The sequence below is a fragment of the Balaenoptera acutorostrata genome, chromosome 11 (genome assembly GCF_949987535.1).
Source record: "Balaenoptera acutorostrata chromosome 11, mBalAcu1.1, whole genome shotgun sequence".
In the NCBI taxonomy this organism is placed as follows: domain Eukaryota; kingdom Metazoa; phylum Chordata; class Mammalia; order Artiodactyla; family Balaenopteridae; genus Balaenoptera; species Balaenoptera acutorostrata.
In genome coordinates this window covers 98761038-98782911 of record NC_080074.1, presented here as the reverse complement: position 1 = coordinate 98782911, position 21874 = coordinate 98761038, and the positions used below count along the sequence as shown (strand labels likewise).

Below are 21874 nucleotides of genomic sequence, written 5' to 3'. Positions count from 1 at the left end.
ACTCTTTCCTCAGTTTCCATAAGCATTCTTAGAAGCATCAGGTCACCCAAAACAACAAAAACTATTTCTAACTAAAATTAAAATACACGTCATGATCCAATTTATCATTCGATTTTACTGCCATCTGAAAAATTATCTACCTTCTCTGTGACTCAGTTTATTTAACTGTAAAAAATAATCACATTGAATATGTACTATCTCCTGGAAAAAGAAATCCTATATTGGTATATAGAAAGGTGTCTGCTTAAACAAGGCTTTAAACTGTAATATATTTTGATATAGATATTACACTCACCGATCTCAAACAATATACCATACACATTCCTATCTAAATGCTCATATAAGTAAAACTAATTTTTGATAATATTACTGTTTATATTGTGAGTAAATCTATTCTCAGAGACTGTATTTTGAGAGATGTTCTCCCCATTTCACTGTACAGAAAGCCAAGAAATCTGAGGTCTTATACTTTCTCTGGGTATTGACAAGTTGTAGAGTTGTGCGATCTTAGGCAGGTCACCCATTACAACCTGGGCTTCAGTTTATTCACCCATAAGAGAGCCCTCTCTCTCCCTCTCTCTCCCTCCCTCTCTCTCCCTCTCTCTCAGAGAATCCCGGTCTGTCTCTCTCACTGGTTTATGAGCCATTCTGAGAGTAAGTACTATGTTTTATACACCTTTGGAAGTCCTCCTACAAACACAGTATCCATACAAAGCAGATGTTCTCGCTTGTTGAACCAAATGGTTGGACTCTTGTCACTCAAGCAAAAGCTCTCTATTAAATGCCTTTCCCATGAAATGTGCTGAAGGCTTACAGTTCATGGGAGTAAGGGGCTCCGTCCATCCACAGCCAGGCCTTGCCATTGCCGTTGCGGGATAGCCCTGTCCAATAAGAGTAGAAAAACTCAGAGTAGCTCTGAGGCATGGCAAACTCCTGTGAAAGGCACACAAGAAAACCTTTAGCTTTACAATTGTTATATACATACAGAGATGTGTAGGGCTGGCCCTCACTTTTAATATGAGAACAACACATGAGTCTTGCCCACATAGATGATAGTACATTTAAGAAAAAGAGTGTCCATGCTGAGGTCAGTTAATTTGTCCAAGTTAAAGAATTATTTTGTCTTAATAAGCATAGACTATATGCTGATGTTCCAAAACCAAGAATCACATCAACCAAGATTTATAAATGACCCATTATTTTCAAGTCACAGGATTAAACAAGATTGATATAAAAAATATGGGATGTAGAGATGTGGAGTGATTCTGGAAACTGGAAGAATCTGGAAGGAAAAGTGTAGGAATGGGAAGTAATCTTCATGAATACATGTGAAAAGGACTGACCAGGAAGGAGAAAAGAATAACGAATATACTTTAATGCAAAGAGGGGTAAAAGAAAAACTTATAAGGCTGATTTATGTCTCAGACTGAGACGGGAAAAAAGAGAAATGTTTCATATATATGCATATACATTTTTGTGTATTTACATATATGTAATTCCTTTTCTACTATCCATATTGAAAAATGTTTAAAGTTATTTATTTCCTTCTATACATCTCACTCTTTAACACAGAAATTATCTAAATCTTTTATCATTATCCATTGTTATACCTTCCTTTTCCACGATACTATGAGTTCCTTAAGGACATATACTTTGTTTTGTTCATTTTCATATCCTCAATCCCTCGGATAATTAATGGTACATATTGGTTCAATAAAAGATTATTGGAAATATAAATGAAACTATCATTAAGCGATAGTTACAGAATAGGCATATCAAAGAAACTGTAGTTGAAAATATTGTTTCCAACTGAATGGTGGCCCCTTCACATTAAAAGTTCTATAAATAAATCGTATGAAAGTGACTTAAATATATGCAAATTCGTGAAGTGCATGAGATAAAATTACTACGTAACTTTCATAATAATACTTCTAACCACTGCATGTAGTATACTTCAGTGGTATATCTGAATCCTCAGTTTGTGCTGGAGGTGGAGGAAACAGAGAATAAAAAAAATTAGGAGGTTTTATGCCAGGATACATTGGCTTAGTCAAATAAATCGCCTCTTTCTCTGCCTAAATTGAGCCATCAAGAGCCACCTGGAGGGGTGGAATAGGGAGGGTGGGAGGGAGACGCAAGAGGGAGGAGATATGGGGATATATGTATATGTACAGCTGATTCACTTTGTTATACAGCAGAAACTAACACACCACTGTAAAGCAATTATACTCCAATAAAGACGTTTAAAAAAAAAAGAAAGGATGAAAAAGATTATTTTAGAGGTTTGAGAGAGATCGCAGAGTTTCATTCATCACAGATTTCAGGAAGTGGATAGGAATTAAGATGTAACTAGAAAGATGTTAAGAGTTTGCACAGTTAGCAGGGTATTAATTTCAATTAAATAACTCTTTGTTGATAAACTACTCTGTGCCAAGACCTCTGCTAAAACAATGATAAATAAATAATGGTCGTACCACTTGAGGAATTAAATCCAAAGTCTATAGATACAGCCACTATGGAGAACAGTTTGGAGGTTCCTTAAAAAACTAAAAATAGAACTACCATACGACCCAGCAATGCCACTACTGGGCATATACCCTGAGAAAACCATAATTCAAAAAGAGTAATGTACCACAATGTTCATTGCAGCACTATTTACAATAGCCAGGACATGGAACCTACCTAAATGTCCATCAACAGATGAATGGGTAAAGAAGATGTGGCACATATATACCATGGAACATTACTCAGCCATAAAAAGAAATGAAATTGAACTATTTGTAGTGAGGTGGATGGACCTAGAGTCTGTCATACAGAGTGAAGTAAGTCAGAAAGAGAAAAACAAATACCGTATGCTAACATATATATGGAATCTTAAAAAAAAAAAAATGGTTCTGAAGAACCTAGGGGCAGGACAGGAATAAAGATGCAGATGTAGAGAATGGACTTGAGGACACGGGGAGGGGGAAAAGTAAACTAGGACGAAGTGAGAGAGTGGCATGGACATATATACACTACCAAATGTAAAATAGATAGCTAGTGGGAAGCAGCCGCATAGAACAGGGAGATCAGCTCGGTGCTTTGTGACCACCTAGAGGAGTGGGAAAGGGAGGGCGGGAGGGAGACCCAAGAGGGAGGAGTTATGGGGATATATGTATATGTATAGCTGATTCACTTTGTTATAAAGCAGAAACTAACACACCATTGTAAAGCAATTATACTCCAATAAAGATGTTTAAAAAGAAAAAATCCAAAGGCAATAAAAAATGTAAGAGAAAAGGGAACAATCACGTCATTTTAATAGTGAACTTTAATTGCATGTACTTACTCAATATATGCCAATTTCATTTTCATATTTGCCTTGACCAGTCTATGTTAGGGTGTAAACTTCTGGAAGGCTAGATATTTATTTGCAGATTATGGCAATGATTTAATTAAATGTTTTTCAATCAAAAGTTTTGTCACTTTCACATGGAAAGACAGGAAGTGCTATTTTCATGTCTCTGACGTGGCATCAATATTGTTGCCTTCCTCCCCAAACCAAAAGAGGTTAAGAAATTAAGACCCTCTTCATTTGATTCCTGACTGATGGGGAACTTGAAGGTCTTTCTCTCATGTTTCTAAGGGGTGGATACTTGTGGAGATCATTCCACAAATGATGACCTCATGGGATCATTCAAACCAATAGGAATAAGACTTAGGCCTTGATTGCAATAAACAGGAGAGTCTGTGGGCTTTGACTCCTTAGAATCTTTGAAAGATTTCTTTCTGAGAGTACTTCAAACACTGACCAAGCCTCAGGAACTTACCAGTACTTCCTGTGTATTTATCTTCAGCATGGTCGAGTTCTCAGCAATGCAGAAATATTCACAACCCTGCCAACTCTTGCTTTCTTTATAGAATTGGTAGCATTTGTCCCCATGCCACTTCCATTTTTCTGGGCAAGGGCTGCATCTGTGTTCTTGAAAAGAAAGCAAATTTAATGTTATTTTCTACCCAGGTCTGTTGTTTTTGTTCTCTTGAAATTACATAATATTTGATGATGCAAGAAAGAACTGATTCCCTCGCTGTTAGATATTTAATCGCCCAATGATAATTACAAATATCTGCTGAACACCCACTATCTGCCAGGAATTATAATTGGGTATACAATGGGAATTAAAATAGACACTACCTGCTTTTATGGACAATGGAATCTAGTAATGAATGATTGGAACGTCAGTGTTCCTTGCCCCATGTAATTCAGCATACAGAGAGGATATTCAATTTCATAAAGAACTTTTCATCTGTTCAAAAACTCAATATGCATTGGATTTGGGAAACCATTGAAGTTTCTGTAATTTTCTTCCACAAAATCCACTTATATAGTAGTAAAAGGATTTTTTAATGAAATATATATCAATAAGATCTGGATTATTTTTTCATTCAAAGCATAAGTGAATAAAATTTTAGAAAAAAATCACATAAATACAATACTAAGCCAAGCATGAGTTAAAATGGTAAATCTCCATGTGTCAGAAATTGAAATTGTCATCAAAGTCAGAGAAATAAGTGCACAAGTCAAGGGTAAGAGGACTGAGTGCGTCGTGATTGTAAATATAGGAACTAGGCCCTGAGAACCATGGTCTTATCACCTATGTGGATACATGGCCTTGGGCCTTTGAGAGTTGGGCACCTGTATCCACATCCCTTGTTGGTGTATGGTGAGATGGGAACTCAATGATTCCACAAAAATGTCTTTATTTTTAAAAGCAATCCAGTGTCAAAATGTTAACATGTGAAAATCTGAGTGGTCAATACACAAATGGATGTTACATTATTGTTCGTATTTTTCTGACGTTTAAAATATTTCATAAGGTAAAATGAGGTTTTAAATAAATCAATAATTTGGGAGATTTGCTTTGAAAGTCGGGTTATATCTCTGGCCCAGACCTTTTTCCTTATATATCAAACTGCCTACTCCTATCACCACACACATCTAAGGGATATTTCAAAGTCAACATGCTCAAAACAGCATCCCTGGTTCCTAACCTCCCCCCTCATGACCACAGAATTCTTCCCCATTTCACTTGATCACATCTTTATGCTTCTAGTTGCTTTGCCCCAGAACTCTGGAGTTATCTTTGACTCCTTTATCTCCCTCACACCCCACTTTATTCCATCATGCATTCATCTCCACCAATAATATCCTAGCTTGAGGAACCATTCCCTCTTTCCTGGATTATTGCAATAGTCATCTCTTATGTGATTTCTCTGTTTCTATCCTTCCTACCCTCTCCCAGTCTATTTTCAACATATTTGTAGAATGAGCCTTTAAAAACTCATGTCAGACATGTATTTCTCCTGCTCGGGGTCCTGAAATGAATCTTTCTTTTGCTCAAAATAGAAGCCAAACCCCTTACAATGTCCCTTAATGCCATGAATAATCTGGTAGGTGTGTTAATTATCTTGATCTTGATAATCACTGCATAATGTATGTGTATATCAACTCATCATGTAGTATACTTTAAATATATATAATTATATTTGTCAATTATTCCTCAATAAAGTTAAAGACGAATAAAGAAAATAAATAAAATTATGACCACTGAGATCATTAGTCGTGTAGCAAAGAATCACTTAGAGAAGTGGAAGTGTGCGTGTTGATGTTATTTACTGGGCAGCAATGAAATCAGGCTGTCTGGTTAGTGTGGAAACCAGTCTGTGTGTGGAAGACTAGGAGATTTCATCTTACTGTAGAGTCCCCGAAAGATAAATCAGAGACTTGGAAATGTGTCTGGCTTCCTGTGCACGCATAATAAGGAGAACAGAAAAGAAGACAGACTTGAATAGAGCTGGGTGTTATGAAACCCAGAAGGATAGAAGAAAAAGAAGACAAAGAATTAAGGTGATGCTTCTAGGCTTGTCCAGTAGTATTTACCAAAGCACAGTTCATCCAACATTGGCATTGTCATCATAGGTGGTCCTTAATAAAATGCAGATTTTTGGTACCCAGACAAGTCATACTACATTCAAATAACTAGAGCTTGATTCCATTTATCTGTCTTTTTAACTCGATTCCTATGTGATTCTTAAAATCCAGGAACTATAGTTATGAGTTCTAACTCTAATATGAGTTATTAACTTCTTAATGAGGAAGGATTTGTGAAAACATTATGAAATGTATCCTACTCTTAGGTATTTATGTGCCAAGGTCAATTGAGAAAAAAACCTGTATTTTATTTACTTGTAGTGTTATTTTGGTTAATTGAAGTTAATTGTATTTATTATTCTAAATGTCTGAATTTGCTGAATCCCTTCACGTTCTGTAACACAGACACAGCTGAACTACATGATCCCAATAACTGGGGATGATCTGGATGTCCAAACTCTTTATTACGTTTGCCAGACAACTAGTTGAATAATACATGGTTCCCAGGTACACTGATGGGAGAATCAGCCCTATACGGACAGATATCCTGAGGGCAGAGGGGCGCTCAATGAACAGGACTCACCTCCAGTTTTGTTATAGAGCTCACGACAGAGTTTTTCAGCCACGTGATGCAAAGTTTCTGCAAGCTTCCTTTTCTGAGTTTGGAGAGATTGCAGCTGTCGGGAGAGATTCCCCAGCCTTTCTTCCTTTTGAGAAATGTTTTCTTGCTGAGTGTTGGAGAGCTGGTAGAACTGAAAAACTAACCCAAGTTACCAAGTCAGACTGGACACCTTATAGGCTTCACTTCTATTTCTATTTCTATTTTCTACATCTGGGGAAGACAACAACAGTATGTTATTTAAGATCCCAGGCTCTGGGCGCATTGCCTACACTCAGGTTTGGACTATAGTACATAATAAATTGTATTGCCTTGGGCAAATTAATTTCTGTTTCCGTATCTGAAAATATGGAGTCATAATGACAATTCCTGACTTCAGGGATAAATTCCTTAACCATATTTACTGCTAAATAAACCTTTCTGTGTACGCTGTCAAACCATTACTCAACCTAAAATCATAAATCCATTTATCTAGTGATCGTTATATTGAGTATTGAAAATGTACCATATATTGTTATCCCATTCAGTCACTGCAAGAGTCATGTTATTGTTTCTATATTTTTATAGCTTTGCAACTGGGCTCAGTGAGAATAGGTAACCTTCTCAACATCACTTGGCTAGAAAATTTCAACACTTAGCTTTAAACTCCAGGTTTCTAAATCTAAGTAAAAAAAATTCTTCATAAATCATGAGAGTTGCTTTATACCGTTAAAAAGAATGGTGTATGCAAACCAACAGTTATATCAAAATGAAGTAAAAATTTGGGAGCCAGGGTAGAAACACTAAGATACATTTTTTTTTTAATTTTAAAATGTAAGATTACAAACAAGTTCTAAAATTTCCTATAAAAATCCAATTTTGACATTTGAACCTGCTTTTCTATGTGATCTTTTACCTTGAACCACCTTCTTCAACTGTTCAGGACATATTGCCGTAGGGTCCCATCTGATGAAACCCATTTATTTACTCACTCCCTTTTTAAGTTTTTTACTCTGCCCTTACTAGTTTGAAATTTAAAGACTTTATACGTGAATTCTTCCTTATTTGATTTTCATGAATCTTTGCAAAATGATTCTATAACTTCCTGGACTTTTTGAAAAACATTACAGCGATTAAGACCTGGTCTATTCTCCGTATATTGAGGGGGGTGGGATATAAATGAAATCTTTTCCTCTGATTAGCCCACTGAGCCATGAATGCTAAAAGCAAAAACCACCGCCGCTGTCATCTTTTGTGGAATGGAAGAGGGCTGAAGTATGCATTCATTAAAAATTGCTGATGTTAAATATTGATATATAAACAAACAACAAAAACCTTATCTCAGAATGTAAAAGTCTAGCTGGTAAGTGACTGTTGCATTTTAATGTTTCTTCCACTATGCTCATCATTTACAGAGTTGCATTAGAATAAGGTACATCATTTACAGAGTTGCATTAGAATAAGGACTTATACACAGGCTCCAGAATCAAAGTAAAAAAAAAAGAAAAAAAAAAAGAATATCATAACAAGTATTTCTCATCCCAGACAAACCTTGGAACCAGGATCTTCCCCCAAGTCAGAGTGCAGACTTACACACAAGCCCCAGAGCTGCCAGGCTAATGAGCAGCACCAAACACAGAGTCAGCAGGATCAGGGCCACTGGACGCCAAGCTGAAGAGGGACGCCGGTGCTCTGCAGGGGACAAAAGAAAAGACACTTTTTCTTCCTCCTGGATCTATGTCAGCAGCAAGCTAGTGAGAGGAGTTGGTTCCGGGAAGAAGCACAAATTTTCAGGGCAACAGTATTCAGGGGCTAGATAACATTGCCTCTGTCCTGGGAAACGCTGTCACAAGGCTCCACGCCGAGCCTCACTTATCACGGCTGGATTCTTTCACAAGCCCCACCCACTCCTACCCTCCCCATCCACCCCGTCCTACTTTGCACTGAATCAAGTTCTATGCATTACCATCATCTCCATACGGCTATTTGTATAACGTTCTTTCTGTCAAAATGAGAGTTGTAAAAGACTCTTATGAAAATGCCTTCACAAAGAACAATTTTTCACATCATCAGAGAAGAGGCGGAATTAATTTGTTGTTACTTTTTGCAAAACGCCCCCCTCCCATATGGTTCTTCTGAAAAAGCAAATTGCCTATCAGTAATGAGAAATGATTGTTTTACTGTTTCTTTTTGGGCTTTTTTTGTCAGAAGTCTCTCTCTTGTAAGGATTTTGTTTGCTCCTTCATTTGATTTTATAGCTCCAAAAATAGATTCTAAAAGCAACATGATCATCAGTTTCTCAAGGATGGATCTAAGTGATCTCAACTTTGTACCTGTTAAGGAAAAAAAGAAAAAAAAGCTGTAGCCAGCATCCTTCCTTTGCCCACACCCGACGGGTTTGCCTTGTGGTGATTGCAGAGGCTCTGCTGGGTCAAGAGTAAGCCCATCACCTAGTGAGGTCAACTATCAATCTGAACAGCCAGCAATATCTGATCAGGAAGACCCTCATTCAGCTGCAGGTATCCTCTAGCATTGTGATTAAAATAAAAAAAAGGGACAGTAAAACTCTCAAACAAACCCTGGTCTCTTCGTGACCTGTGAGTTTTGCTTCATTGGGAATTCAAGTCAGGTTCGAAAACAGAAACATTAAAGACACAGAAATTCGTTTCCTCTTTAGCAAAGTCCTCTGTGTGATAAATTTCAGGTACAGAAATTTGTGTTAAACATTATTGCCAAATGGGGAATGATAACTAGCAAAGATAGTATAGAAATAGAAAATATGATCAGGATCCTCTGAGACTTACAATCTAACAGGGAAAACAAGTAAAAATCAGGATACAGACATTGATATATTTTAAAATGTGAATCTTATTTTCACTTTATAATCATATCCTTCATAAAAACTTTCAATAGTGTGCATTATTTTTAGATTAAAATCTACAGCACTTTTCCTAAGACCCAGATGGCTCTTTTTTAAAAGTGGACATTTTATTATGGTACGTTGTGACTTAAAAACTGCCTATAGTTTTACTGTACTTAGAATAAAATTCTACAAGAATCTTTTTCATCTGGACCCTGCTTAGGTTTGTCACCCATTTCTGAACTATTCTTCTCTCACTCAAATGCTCTAGTCACAGTGGGCTTCTGTTTATCCTTGATCCAAACAAGTGTGTCCATGTCTTGGTAACTTTGCATTAGCTCTTCCTATTCCCTTGCATTAATCAGTCCTCAGATGGGTTATTGGTAACCTACTTCCTGTTACCCAGCTTTCCACTTAAATGGCACATGGTTGGAAGGTGTCCTTGGAAGTCCATTTCTAGCACATCACCGCATTATGTATGTTTTTTAAAAATAAGACTATTAAGTGATATTTCCATGGTTTTTCTTTGTTTTTGTCTATCGCCTCCCCTTGAATGTACCTTCCATTGAAACAATGATCTTGTCTATCTTGTTCACAGTGTATTTCCAGTACTGAAAATAGTGCCTGGCATATAAGGGCTGAATACATATTTGAACGCGTGAATGAATGAAGAATGAAATTATGAAAAATTAATATTACCTAACTGTAATTTTTACAGAGGCACAGAGCCTTGTGGTGACTGCAGAGGCCCTGCTGGGTCAAGAGTAAGCCCATCACCTAGTGAGGTCATCTAAAATAACCTAGTGAGGTTATCTAAAATTAAACTTTACAGGTTGATTTTTTAAAAAAATCTATTGACTTTTCAGCAATATTTCTGTCAGCACAGGGCCGACTCAGCTAAATTCATCTCCTGGCCAAACTGCTTTCTACACACTGACTTATGTGGGATTCTGAATCATAAACAGATATAATAGAGATTTGCTTTCTCCCCTATTTCCTTCAATTAGCTGGCTTATCTGATTTGGCCTAAATTTTTCTGGAAATTGCTAGCTTCTCACGGCATTGTCCTTAAGAATATCTCAAATCAACAGAACATAAAAGAGTAAGATCACAGAGCAGAATATAGCTTAAGCTAAACATCCTCTCCAAAACCCTACGTCTCTTTAAAGTTCTATATAGCCCAAGAAAATTAACCAGGTGGATGTTTCTAGACTCCAGAGGCAAGTACATATGTAGACCCACCACCATGGTAGCTTTATTTTCTCCATCATCTGTTATTACCATCAAATATACTCTATATCTTACTTATTTGAGGGAAGGGGGGTTATGTCTGTCTTACTCCAGGAGAAAAAAGCTCCTTCTTGGAAAAGACTATTGTCTGTTTAGTCACTAGAACATCAGTTCTGGCACCTAGAACATCAGTTGAAATAAGTTCAATTAAAATTGAATGAATGAATGTGTTTAGTATGTATAAATATCTCTGTTATATACTTGGCTCCTCCTGCTGAAACCCATTCATATTAATACACATCTCAAAGGCATAAAATTTTAAAAGATCCTGTCCCTTTTTTATGATTAATAATTCCCCAGCCAACATTAGAAAGGAGAAGAAGAACTATGTAAATCAACCAAATCATTTATACCTCCAGAAACCCACTTTTCCTTGTATAATATTTGGGGCAAGGGAGATGTTGATTTTCTGCTCAAAGGATCAACAAGAGTGGACTTAAATCCTTACTGTGAAATGAGGGGATGGAATTTAGGGATTAGAACATTATTTAATAATAATTATATCCATGCAAAGAATAAATACATGATCCTTCCTAAGGCTGCCTCTAGGACATAATAAGAAAGAAGTGTAGTGTATCTCTGCTAAAGGAAACAAAGTTTTAAAAGTTCCCTCCTAAGGAATTATCTTTCCCTGATCATTTGGAAATGTCTTTACCCGGACTCTCCTCTCTCTACCTCTTCCTTGCTCCCTGTCTCCTTCCCTCCCTGCTTCAATATTCACAATCCCTCCTGTTTTAACTAAGGACCCAGAGAAACACAACCCTAGGGAGTTTCTACAGCAGGTGTGACCATTTCCTAGTAAACCAGGCTTCCATGATGGAAAGGCTATAGTGTTGAAAGTTTTACTTTTTCCTTTTCTTTGAAGCTGTATTTCCCTCTAGGTATTTTCTTTTCTAACTGTGGGTTTACCATTCCTGAGTTTTATTCCAAGTGCCCTGATCATAATGAGGTGTCTCTCTAGGGACCACTCCCACCCTAAAATAAGAAAAAATAAGCTGCCTGGGAGGTGCTTCAGTTTGGCTTGGCTTTCTTGCGGTTTTAGTTTTTGGAAGAGAACCCCTATGCTGTCTCGAGGCATGTTTAGAAAAAGGTGTGGACAGGCCAAGGAATGATACAAAGATCCCTAGGAATAATATGATATATATAGAAAAAAACACCCCTTTCCTGTATCCTCTTACTATAACTATACTATAAAAGGCTACAGTGCTAAGGTCAAGTTTTGAATATAAATCCCTTTGTAGTTATGCAAAACTTTGTGGATGAAGAAAGTTGTCATACTTGACCAGCTGCCCTTCATCAGGCATCAGAGGGAACACTTTGTACACCTCCACTCCCAGGCCTTCTAAGAAATGAAACAAACATTATCAAATGTAGGCTATTAATATGCCTCTGAAATAGAAAGGATCGTAAAAGCTTGAAAAGACACAAAGAATTTAAATAATTTGCACAAAGCCACATTGCAAACTAATGGCAGAGCCAGGATTAAATTGTCACGCTTAGCACCTCAGTTTGTACCTTTCCCTGTGAACCATAGCACATCAGTTTCTACCCTTCCTGTGAACCAGCCTCACAGGGACATGGGGCTAAACAGGTGACAAGGTATATAATATTTCAGAAGTGACTTGCCTCATCCTTTAGATTACTGACAACATTTTTCAATCATGAGACATTGCTGATTATATATCTGACTTTTGGATATATTTTTAAATTTTAAATATTGTCTTTTTAGCAACTTTGTTTCCTTAATCCTCGCATGTGGTACACAGTAAACCTCACGGGAAAAGGTTGGAGGTTCTGTGGTTTGAGCATATTTTTCAGCGTTCGTGAAAATGCATGTTTCCTTTCTCTTACGAATCGATTTCAGATATTTGCTATTTTCATTCTTAAAGTAAATGAGTGTTACTTCTATAATTTCAACAGACTATACTTCTAAAAACATATAAGCTATTTCTAGAATATCGAGTTTCTAATTCACAGCGATTAGAAAGTCAATTGTATTTTTCCTTCTCCTTTTGAGCAAAATTTACATGAGTCCATTGTACATCCAGTCAAGGGGTTTTGTTTCTGAAACATAATTCAAAAATAACATTACTATTAATGATAATTGCTAACATTCCTTGAGTTGTTGAGATAAATGCTGTATATGAATTATCTCATCGATCTTTACAAATACCTTATGAGGTAGATGCTATTATAATCCCAATGTTATAAGTAGGCAACTGAGACCTAGAGAGCTTAGTTGCCTTACCCAAGGACACACAGCAACTGATAATAGTACTTACTGAGTGTGTTATATATGTTGTAGTATTTCATTTGAATCTCCCAATAATTATTCAAGAGGGCACTATTTTTTTTTTTTTTTGAAACTTTGGAAGCCATTTTAATAAATGAAAAGTCCAGCAAAGGTACATTTACCGAGAATAAAGCTGCCCAGGATAATGAAAGTGCCAGGTAGTTTGAGGTGTTTTTTGTTGTTGATAATTGATGTTCTTTTTGCTCCGCTTTTGTCTGGAATTGCAGCGGACACTGTGGTGCCTGCTCCCCCCTTGCAGAGCCAAGGTTTAGAGCAGCTGTTGTACCAGGAAGCCCTTGAACTAGTTTAACTCGGTGGGTTGAGACTCATGGGCGTTCCCCAGGTGACAATTCTTCCATAATGCCCTCAAGGGCTATCCATGCTGTCACAAATGGCAAGCTTCCATTCTGTTTTATTCCATTGTATGTATTGGTGATGATTTTCTAGATGCAACACCAATGGCACGATCCATGAAAGAAATAGTTGATAAGCTGAACTTCATTAAAATTTACAATGTCTGCTCTGTGAAAGACACTGTGGAACAGCAATTTCCTTGGCTCTTGTCCTCTCCAGGGAAAGAATTCAGATGAGAGGCATAGAGCAGTTTTAAGTAGTAAACTGCTACTTTAATTAAGTTTAATTAAGTTTAAATTAAGCAAAGGGAAAGTACACTCCCAAGAAAGGATGAGAGTGGGCTGTCTGGAAAGCAGAAGCAGCCAAGAAGGCACTATTTTTAACCTTTATTTGGATAAGAAAACTGCAGTGCCCAGGAGCTGCTTAATTTGCTTTGGGTTGCACAGCTAGTAAATGATGGAGCCAGACGTTCTATCCAAGCACTCTCATTCCAGAGCTGATTGTTTTATTTTTTTTAATTAATTAATTAATTAATTATATTTTTGTCTGCGTTGGGTCTTCATTGCTCTGTGCGGGCTTCCTCTAGTTGCAGCGAGCGGGGCTACTCATTGCGGTGGCTTCTCTTTCTTGCAGAGCACGAGCTCTAGGCGTGCGGGCTTCACTAGTTGTGGTTCGTGGGCTCTAGAGCGCAGGCTCAGTAGTTGTGGCGCACGGGCTTAGCTGCTCCGTGGCATGTGGGATCTTCCCGGACCAGGGCTCGAACCCGTGTCCCTTGCTTTGGCAGGCGGATTCTTAACCACTGCGCCACCAGGGAAGTCCCCAGAGCCATTGTTTAAAATCATTTTCCAACCCTCCCAACAAATCCCACATTAATATTTGTCTGTATATGGCAGTTCCATATGGAATTACAGAAACACTAGCATTTTACAACTTGCAACTTTTCACTTCTATATTGTGAATATGTTTGTAATAGTCATTTTAAATCATACATTCTCCACTCTACCACCAAGGTGAGCTTACTAAATTTACTCTCTCCCTTAAGGAGAAAATATCCCTCAGCATGCTATAAAAGGCCCTCCACGGTAGACTCTCATCCTACTTTTTAGCCACAGCTGCCCCAAACCCCCTCATCCACCCCTTCTTTGAGGACTACCCATTCCTCAGACAAACAGCCTACCTTGCCATCCTGTTTGATTCTGCTGATGTCTCCCAAAATGATCTTATCCTGATCTAAATTCCAATCCAAAGTCAATACCTCATCTCTTCCCTCTGTACCCTTGTCTTCCTTCTTTTACCCAGGAATACACTGCACCAAGTTAGTTCTTATCTCTGTGCTTTTAGCTTTGCACGTGTGTTCCTCACTCTGGAAAGGTCACCCAGTGCCTAAGTTGCTCTTCCTGGAAAACCTAGACTCAGACTTACCGACTAGGTCAAATGTCACCTCGACCAAAAATACCCACATGACTAAACATGGTCAGTAACTTATTCATTCTTCTTTGCTTCTGTGGCCTCCTACATATGTTCAATAGCAGTGCATGACATGTTCTTCTAATTAGTGATTCAGATTATTCCTTCCACTTCTCCAAGCACCTAAAAATAGAGTCTCCCCAGTGCTACCATAATGCTAAATATTTAGTAGGCATGAATTAAAGATTTGTTGAATCAATTAGATGAGATTTATGCCATGACTTTTCCTTTTTTAATTTTTATTGGAGTCCAGTTGATTTACAATGTTGTGTTAGTTTCAGGTGTACAGCAAAGTGAGTCAGTTATATATATACATATATCCACTCTTTTTTTAGATTCTTTTCCCATATAGGCCATTGCAGAGTATTGAGTAGAGTTCCCTGTGCTATATAATAATCTATTTTCCTTCTTATTCCTAAAACAGTAAGCTGTTTTTTGCCTTCCTCATACTTGTACTCTCTGCCGTATTGACTGTTTATTATTTTTTAAATTCACTGTTCATTACCATTGACTTGTCCATTTCTCTTGAAGTTATTGTCTCTTGGCTTCCTCTCTCCCGTTCCACATCATCATTCCTTACCACTCATCCTTAGCAGCTCCTACTGGAGTCTCTTTCTTAGCCTGCCCCTCAGTTGTACTCCCTAAGATCCTCTCTTTGGCACTCTTCTCCAGTGTTTTGTCTTGTTTTGTTTTCATTTGCATTTTACATTCCCCAGTGATCTCACTCAGAAAGTTTAATTCCTACCTAAATGCCAACAATTCTCACATGTATACGCAGTTCAGAATCCTTACCTCTGACCCACACGCTGTATATACAAGTGCCTTAGAGCAACTCCAATTGCATGTGCCTTCTCTTACAAGCATCTCAAACTTAGACTGAATCCATCATCTTTCCTATTCCTCCTGCAGTTTCTAGCTCACGTCATGGTAGCGCCATCTACACGTCGTCAGGTGGAACCTACTCCACCTATGCTCTCCCTCTCCTTGCCTTCCCCCTTGTAACCAGTCACCGATTCTCTAAACTCTCCCTCCTCAATATCTCTTATATCTGATTCCTCCTCCTCACTTCCACACCACTTCAGTTCAGGTTCTTCTCCTCTCATCCTTAGACTAGTGCAAAATCTGGGTATTAGCTCATCCAGTTTCATACTCCTCAGGCAGCCTAGATGGTCTTCTAAAAACACAAAATTGATCATGTTATTCCCTGTTTAAATCCTACTCATTTCACCTACTGAATAGAATCAAAATACCTCCGTATGACATGATGTCTTCCGTAACTTTCCAGACTTACCTCTTGTCAACCTTCCCCCTCCAACTCTGCCCCTCAGTCATAACATATTTGTTAATGTCCTCTGAAAAACAGTTACATAAGATTGCCATGGCTCTCCTCTTATGTGTCTGCCTGCTTGTAGTGACTGCAGCCACTTAAACCTCCCATTTCTGCTCCCATATCATGGGGAACATCTTAAAGTCAAGTCCATTCAATGGTCACTCCCTCTCTCAAACTTTTCCTGATCTCTACCCCTACCAGACAGAAGTGACCAAGCTCTCCCTTATACCAAGCTCATGCCCCATCACGGCACTGTATCACACTTGCTGCTCAGTTGACGGTTGTATTAGACTTTAAGTTTCCTCATATGCAGGGATCATGTCATGTTTGACGTTGTATCCTCAGTACTTTGCAACATGCCTGGCATAACATGACCCCAAGCATAAATCTAGGGAAAGGAGGTCTGAGGGTGTTGTCTTTCGTTTTTACTTTCTATCCTCTGAATGATTTGGCATTTTTTAACACAGACATAAATTTTATATCGAAAAATTGAAAACTAGAAAATAAGTGAATGTGTATCATTTATTTTTATTAATTCTAAAGAAAATATTAAAATTTTCTAGTCATAGCTGTGCCCCGATATTAAGTTGAATCTGAATCTTCTGCATTGCCAAAAAATTCCCAGAGTAGTTGTTGCTATTATTTTTAACAGCAAAATGATGTCAGATCTGTTTTTCTAACAGATAATTAGACTTCTAGAGTGACATTCCTCTAAACACTTGCATTATCACCAGATGGAAACAAAATGTCAGACACATTGGGTAAGATAACTATTTTCAGGTGTTTGCCTCCAAGATCCTTCTTTGTAACCCCTATTCCTGCTGTTTCCATTTCCATTCTTACAGAAAGGCTGCCAGATGTTTCAGCTGGTGCTTTATCCTGCTCCACCCCCCTCTCCACCCTCAACCTCCGCGGAACTTATCTGTACACCCTGTTCTTGACTATGCTGATCACTAAGCCTTGTGAGAATTCCCAGCTCTAGTCAAAGGTGAAAATGAAGTTGTACACAAACCACTTGAAACCACAGCTGGCTCTTCACAGGATTTGTTGGAGGAAAACATACCGTGTCCTGTTACACATATCCGGTGGCTACAGACACTGACATCCCAAAGTTATCACTTTGCTTCCCATCAAGGAGGCTGGAAATCCCCAGGACCGCCTCACAACTTACTAGATAGTTTAGTAAAACTAAATAAGTAAATAAAAATGTAAAAAGCAGCTACATTAGTGGGTCTCAGGTCGAGGGTCATTCAACGAATAGAAAGTGAATGGAAAAGTTTAGTAAGAAAAGGGAAGAACACCTAAAAGTTTTTTGATAAAGGAGAAAAGGAAGAGAACGGTGAAAAAGTGAGCGCCCAGATTTTAAAAGGTGAAGAATATCTGGATATGGTCAAAAAGTTAGGACCTATGAAAATACAGGCACTACATGAATCTCTCTCTGATGCAGATACACACAAAACTTTTAAACAGATCACTTTAAGAATTCTCAAGGAATGAAATATTGAAAAGGAACTCACATTTTTGATGTGTCTACAACGTACCAAGGACTTTTATTACTTAGTTATCAACCTTAGTACTTAGAGCCACCTGATAAGAGAGGTTTTGTTACTTCTATTTAACATTAGTTCAAGTTAAGATGAATTAATATGTATAAGTGCTTAGAACAATATCAGACACATAATAGGCACTGTATACATGGTTACCATCATTAACATTTTATAAAAGAAGAAGCTGAGGCCACAGGATACTTAAGTTACTTGTCCAATATCACACAGTAAGTGACACCCCTGGTATTAGAACCTAGTCCTGTCTCTACTACAGTTTGATGTCTTTTTACTTGAACTTACCTCACATTTCTGCCTTAGATTGGCTGAGTTTCCTAGGAAATAAAATCCTTCTTTATGTGTGTGAATTGTCTCTTCAATGGACATAGTAATAATATATATCATTACATAGTAATGATATATATTATTACTATGTCAAAGGGTGAATTATTTGAAATAGAAGCAAAAGATGTAACTAAAACTAAATACTTTCATAATTTAATCCAATCATCTCAATAATATTCTAGGAGTCAACAGAACAAAAGGGAATGGGATGGGATGTAATTGCATCTGGGGCCACTATTTACATCAACAAGTCAGGATTTCAAAGGTGAAGGGACCTTGGAAGGCATTTGATTTAATGCCCTGTCACTTCATAGATGATAAAGCAAATACTTAACGTTGGCATGACTCTCACAAGACCTCACAACTTCAAGATGCAGAACTATTATAACAAAATATCAGGGTTGGTGTGTCTGCTTGGAAAACCCCCTCTAAAGCCATGAGTTCAAAACTTGCAAAAAGGTAGCCTTTATAAATCTCAATTTCCAGATCAGATCACAGCTGGTAAGTAAAACAGCACTGGATCTGGCCTTCACGGGAACGCAGGAAGGGGAAGGGACATTGCACTCACTGTAGATACAGTCTCACGTCTCTGTGCTGAAACTGCTTGGTAAAAGCAACACACCCTCAACTGCAAACCGCTCTGCCAGAGACAGAATCTTAGAGAAACATCTATGCATATACGTTTAATTTTTCACACGTTCATATATGTGGCAGGCGAGTTGTAGAAAGTGCACCGTTACACATTATTGTAAATCATGAAAACATTTTCTCTCTTTCCTCCACTTTGTGCATTCCTAGGAGAGGTGGCTCATCTTGTGCATTTCTCAAGGGTCTGGCCAATTTGGACTACGGGAGACAGGGTACCTGTGTGGCCAGGCTCTGGCCGCTGGGTTGCAGTAGAGGCTCGAGAATGCAGGCTCATCGTGGTGTCCCCATCAGCGTCCAGCATGTCCCTCGTGCTGCTGTACTTGGCCTGCATCCGGATTCCTGCAGTGGTGGCCATGAGCTATGATGGTTGGATTTCCCCAAGTGAGACAGCTCAGAAACCGAGGCACTGAATGGCATTCCTAAGGTTCTTCTCTCTGAGCAAGTAGCAGAGGAAGCCTCCAACTCCAGTTCCTGTCTGGAGAGGCCCAGCCCCTCTCCTGTGAACTTGGACTCTGATTGCCAAATTGGTCAGGGGGAGGGGAAGTAGCATGTGTTTTCTATTTGGGCGGTCTCTGAACAATTACCGAAGGGGTTGCCCTTGTCAGCTCTCTTTTGCTTACTTGTTACTACTTCCTGTGTAACTGCAGTGTAAAAGGTGGCAAGAGTTTACAATTGCCGAAGATTCCTTCAGACTCTGCAGAGCAATAAGCCCAGTCAGAGGGACCTCACCTGGTTCTTACCCATCATACACTCACTGTGTCACTCAGAGTAAGTTTAACCTCTCTGTGCATTTGTGAAAAGAGAAAAGACTATAGGACAAGCCTCTTCCTTTCTCCAAGGGCACAGTGTAAAGCATCATATACACGGAATGTCAGCCTAAGAGAGCCCTTTGGGGGATATCTAATTGATACTACTCTTTCATTTTACAAAAAGGGAGATTGAAGTCCAGCTAGATGAAGTGACTGCTCTAAAGTCACATAGCTGGTTAGGGACAGAATTAGCTTTAAAAATGCTCTCTTGTAGTCAATTCAATGATCTTTCTTCGTACAGCATGTGGACTCAATTTAACATTTTGTATACAAAACATTTGGTACACAATGATCATGAACAATCACATATTTTACTGGAAGTCAGGACTTTTAGGATTATTACTACCTATGACTTTAGAAAACCAGGTAACAATTTTTTGCCTAAATTTCCTAAGCTGAGAGGGAAATCAGAAGATTGCTTTAGATAATATCCAAAAATTTTTTCCAAATAAGTACAACAGAATTACATTATTCTATCAATGCTTTTCTGTATTTTGGGAGATAGCCTGGTTAAATCAAACATACTAAACACAAAGGAATGTGGAAGATGCTTGGGCTGGAGCAACCAGACCCTAGGAGAGATGGATCAGGAAGCATATACTGTGAATTCACTATGTGTCTCAAGCTGTGCATTGTTTCATCAGATCATTTTAAATTAAACAAATCTAAAGAGACCTTTCTCCTGCATAATGCCCTATAAAAAGTAGCATATCAAAAGTTATTTGGTCATTTGCATTGGATTGATGTATTAGAAAATGTTACAGGAGAGAAGGCAGTATAAAATTGCAAGGGAGAGAGGTAAGTGAAGCACATATGAACATGAAGTAAGAAGATAGGATATTAGAAATTGTCACAGCTGAGGTGTTATAATTTAGGAGGTGCTGATAATTACGATTCCAATGAAATAGCACTTAGAGTTATTTCTCAAGCTTTATTCAAGTAGATCCTTGATAATTTTTACCAACCCACATTAACATTTTTAATACTTGTCCTTAAATATTTTTTTCAACCATGACAAAAATATTTTTTGGATACCTACTTTATTGCAGGCACTATTCTCAGATTCTGAGATCCATCGTGGAAAACAAAACTCTCTGTACTTTTAGTGCCTACATTGTACGGAAGAAGGCAGATGATATACAAGAAAGGTAATAAGTAAGTAAATAGTAGAATATACTATACTGTGATAAGAGTTATGGAAATATACAGAGGGTGAGCGAGGTTAAGAATGTACAGGAAGGTGGGCTGGTAATTTTAAATAAGGTAGTCAGAGTCAGCCTCATTAACACGTGATACTTGGGCAAAGACTTGAAAGAGGTAAAAGAGTAAGTCCTGCAGGTATCTAGGGTAAGAATAGTTCAGGTAAAGGGACGGGGAAGCTCAAAGACCCTGAGATGCAAGCATGCCAGCTGTGGCTGGAAACAATAGAGAAACCATCATCCTAAATGGAATGAGTCATGAGGAGAAAAGCAGCTTAGCTCGAAGGAGTAAATGGCCAGCAATTGTCTTGGTGAGTAGACAGTTGTAAAGGTCTTTTGGTTTTTGTTTCACTTTATTTATTTATTTTTTACTCAGATATGCAGGAAGTCAAGGAGAGTTTTAGTAGAGAGCTGGCATGGTTTGTTTTAAATTTAATGGAATCAGTCTGCTACGTTTGAAAATGGACTATAGAAAGACAAGTGTAGATGCTGGGAGACTTCCTTGAAAATTATTGCAATAACTCAGGCAAGAGGAGATGGTGGCCCTTGAATAAGTAAGTGTTTCCTCTAGCATGATCATTACTCATCTTGAATTTGCCCTTTAGACATACGTCAGCTAGTAGCTATTTTCCCTTTTCTGTCTCTTGGAAAAGTGTGGATGTTTTCTGTTCATTCCCATGCACGTTCCCACTTTGGCTGTGGTATACACGTGTATTGACAAGTGAGGTATGGTATGCCTTGGACAGCCTAGAGCATTCTGACTTTACACCATCACTTTTGTTAAAGTCGTGCTTTTATCTTTAAGTTATGGGTTATCGTTGCCTCACCTGTCTGGTCTAGATAAGTGCAGCTGGACATTCAGCATACAGAATGATTTCCCTGATTATCAAGATTTCTTCAACTCATCCACTCCATTCGGAGGATACAGGAGACCCAATTAAACCAAAAACAAAATTTAAATGCATGGCATCGCTTCGAAATCCCATTTTATGCCTTAATTTAACTCTCAACCTGAATTATCTTTGCCCTTCCACATTTCTTTTCAGACAGTGACAACACAAGTTAGTGTCTTAAAAGACAATAGTCAACCTCACCAAAAATTTCTATCTTCTTCTCTTAGGTTTTTAAATATTTAAGATCCAAAATCTATTCTTCAACACAAAACTACCTATTATACTACCTCCTCCCCAGGGCCAAATTCATCATCATTTCTGGGGAGAGGGCAA

At 38.1% G+C, this 21874-nt stretch overlaps 2 protein-coding genes across 3 annotated transcripts in view; both read right to left on the bottom strand.

Annotated features, from left to right (window-relative positions):
• CLEC1A (C-type lectin domain family 1 member A) overlaps positions 1-19127 on the bottom strand; it is a 28151-nt gene extending 9024 nt beyond the window's left edge. For both annotated transcript variants that reach the window (XR_452337.3, XM_007196087.3), the window contains exons 1-5: positions 18857-19127; positions 8103-8201; positions 6495-6671; positions 3810-3961; positions 815-933 (exon numbers count right to left, since the gene is read on the bottom strand). Coding sequence is in view for 1 of the 2 variants with exons in the window: in XM_007196087.3 (XP_007196149.1) it covers positions 815-933; positions 3810-3961; positions 6495-6671; positions 8103-8201; positions 18857-18995 (686 nt within the window). In the remaining variant the exon portion in view is untranslated. The remainder of the gene's footprint in view (positions 1-814; positions 934-3809; positions 3962-6494; positions 6672-8102; positions 8202-18856) is intronic.
• Positions 1-21874, bottom strand: part of LOC103012302 (C-type lectin domain family 12 member A) — a 234448-nt gene that overhangs the window by 62766 nt on the left and 149808 nt on the right. The window lies entirely within an intron of this gene.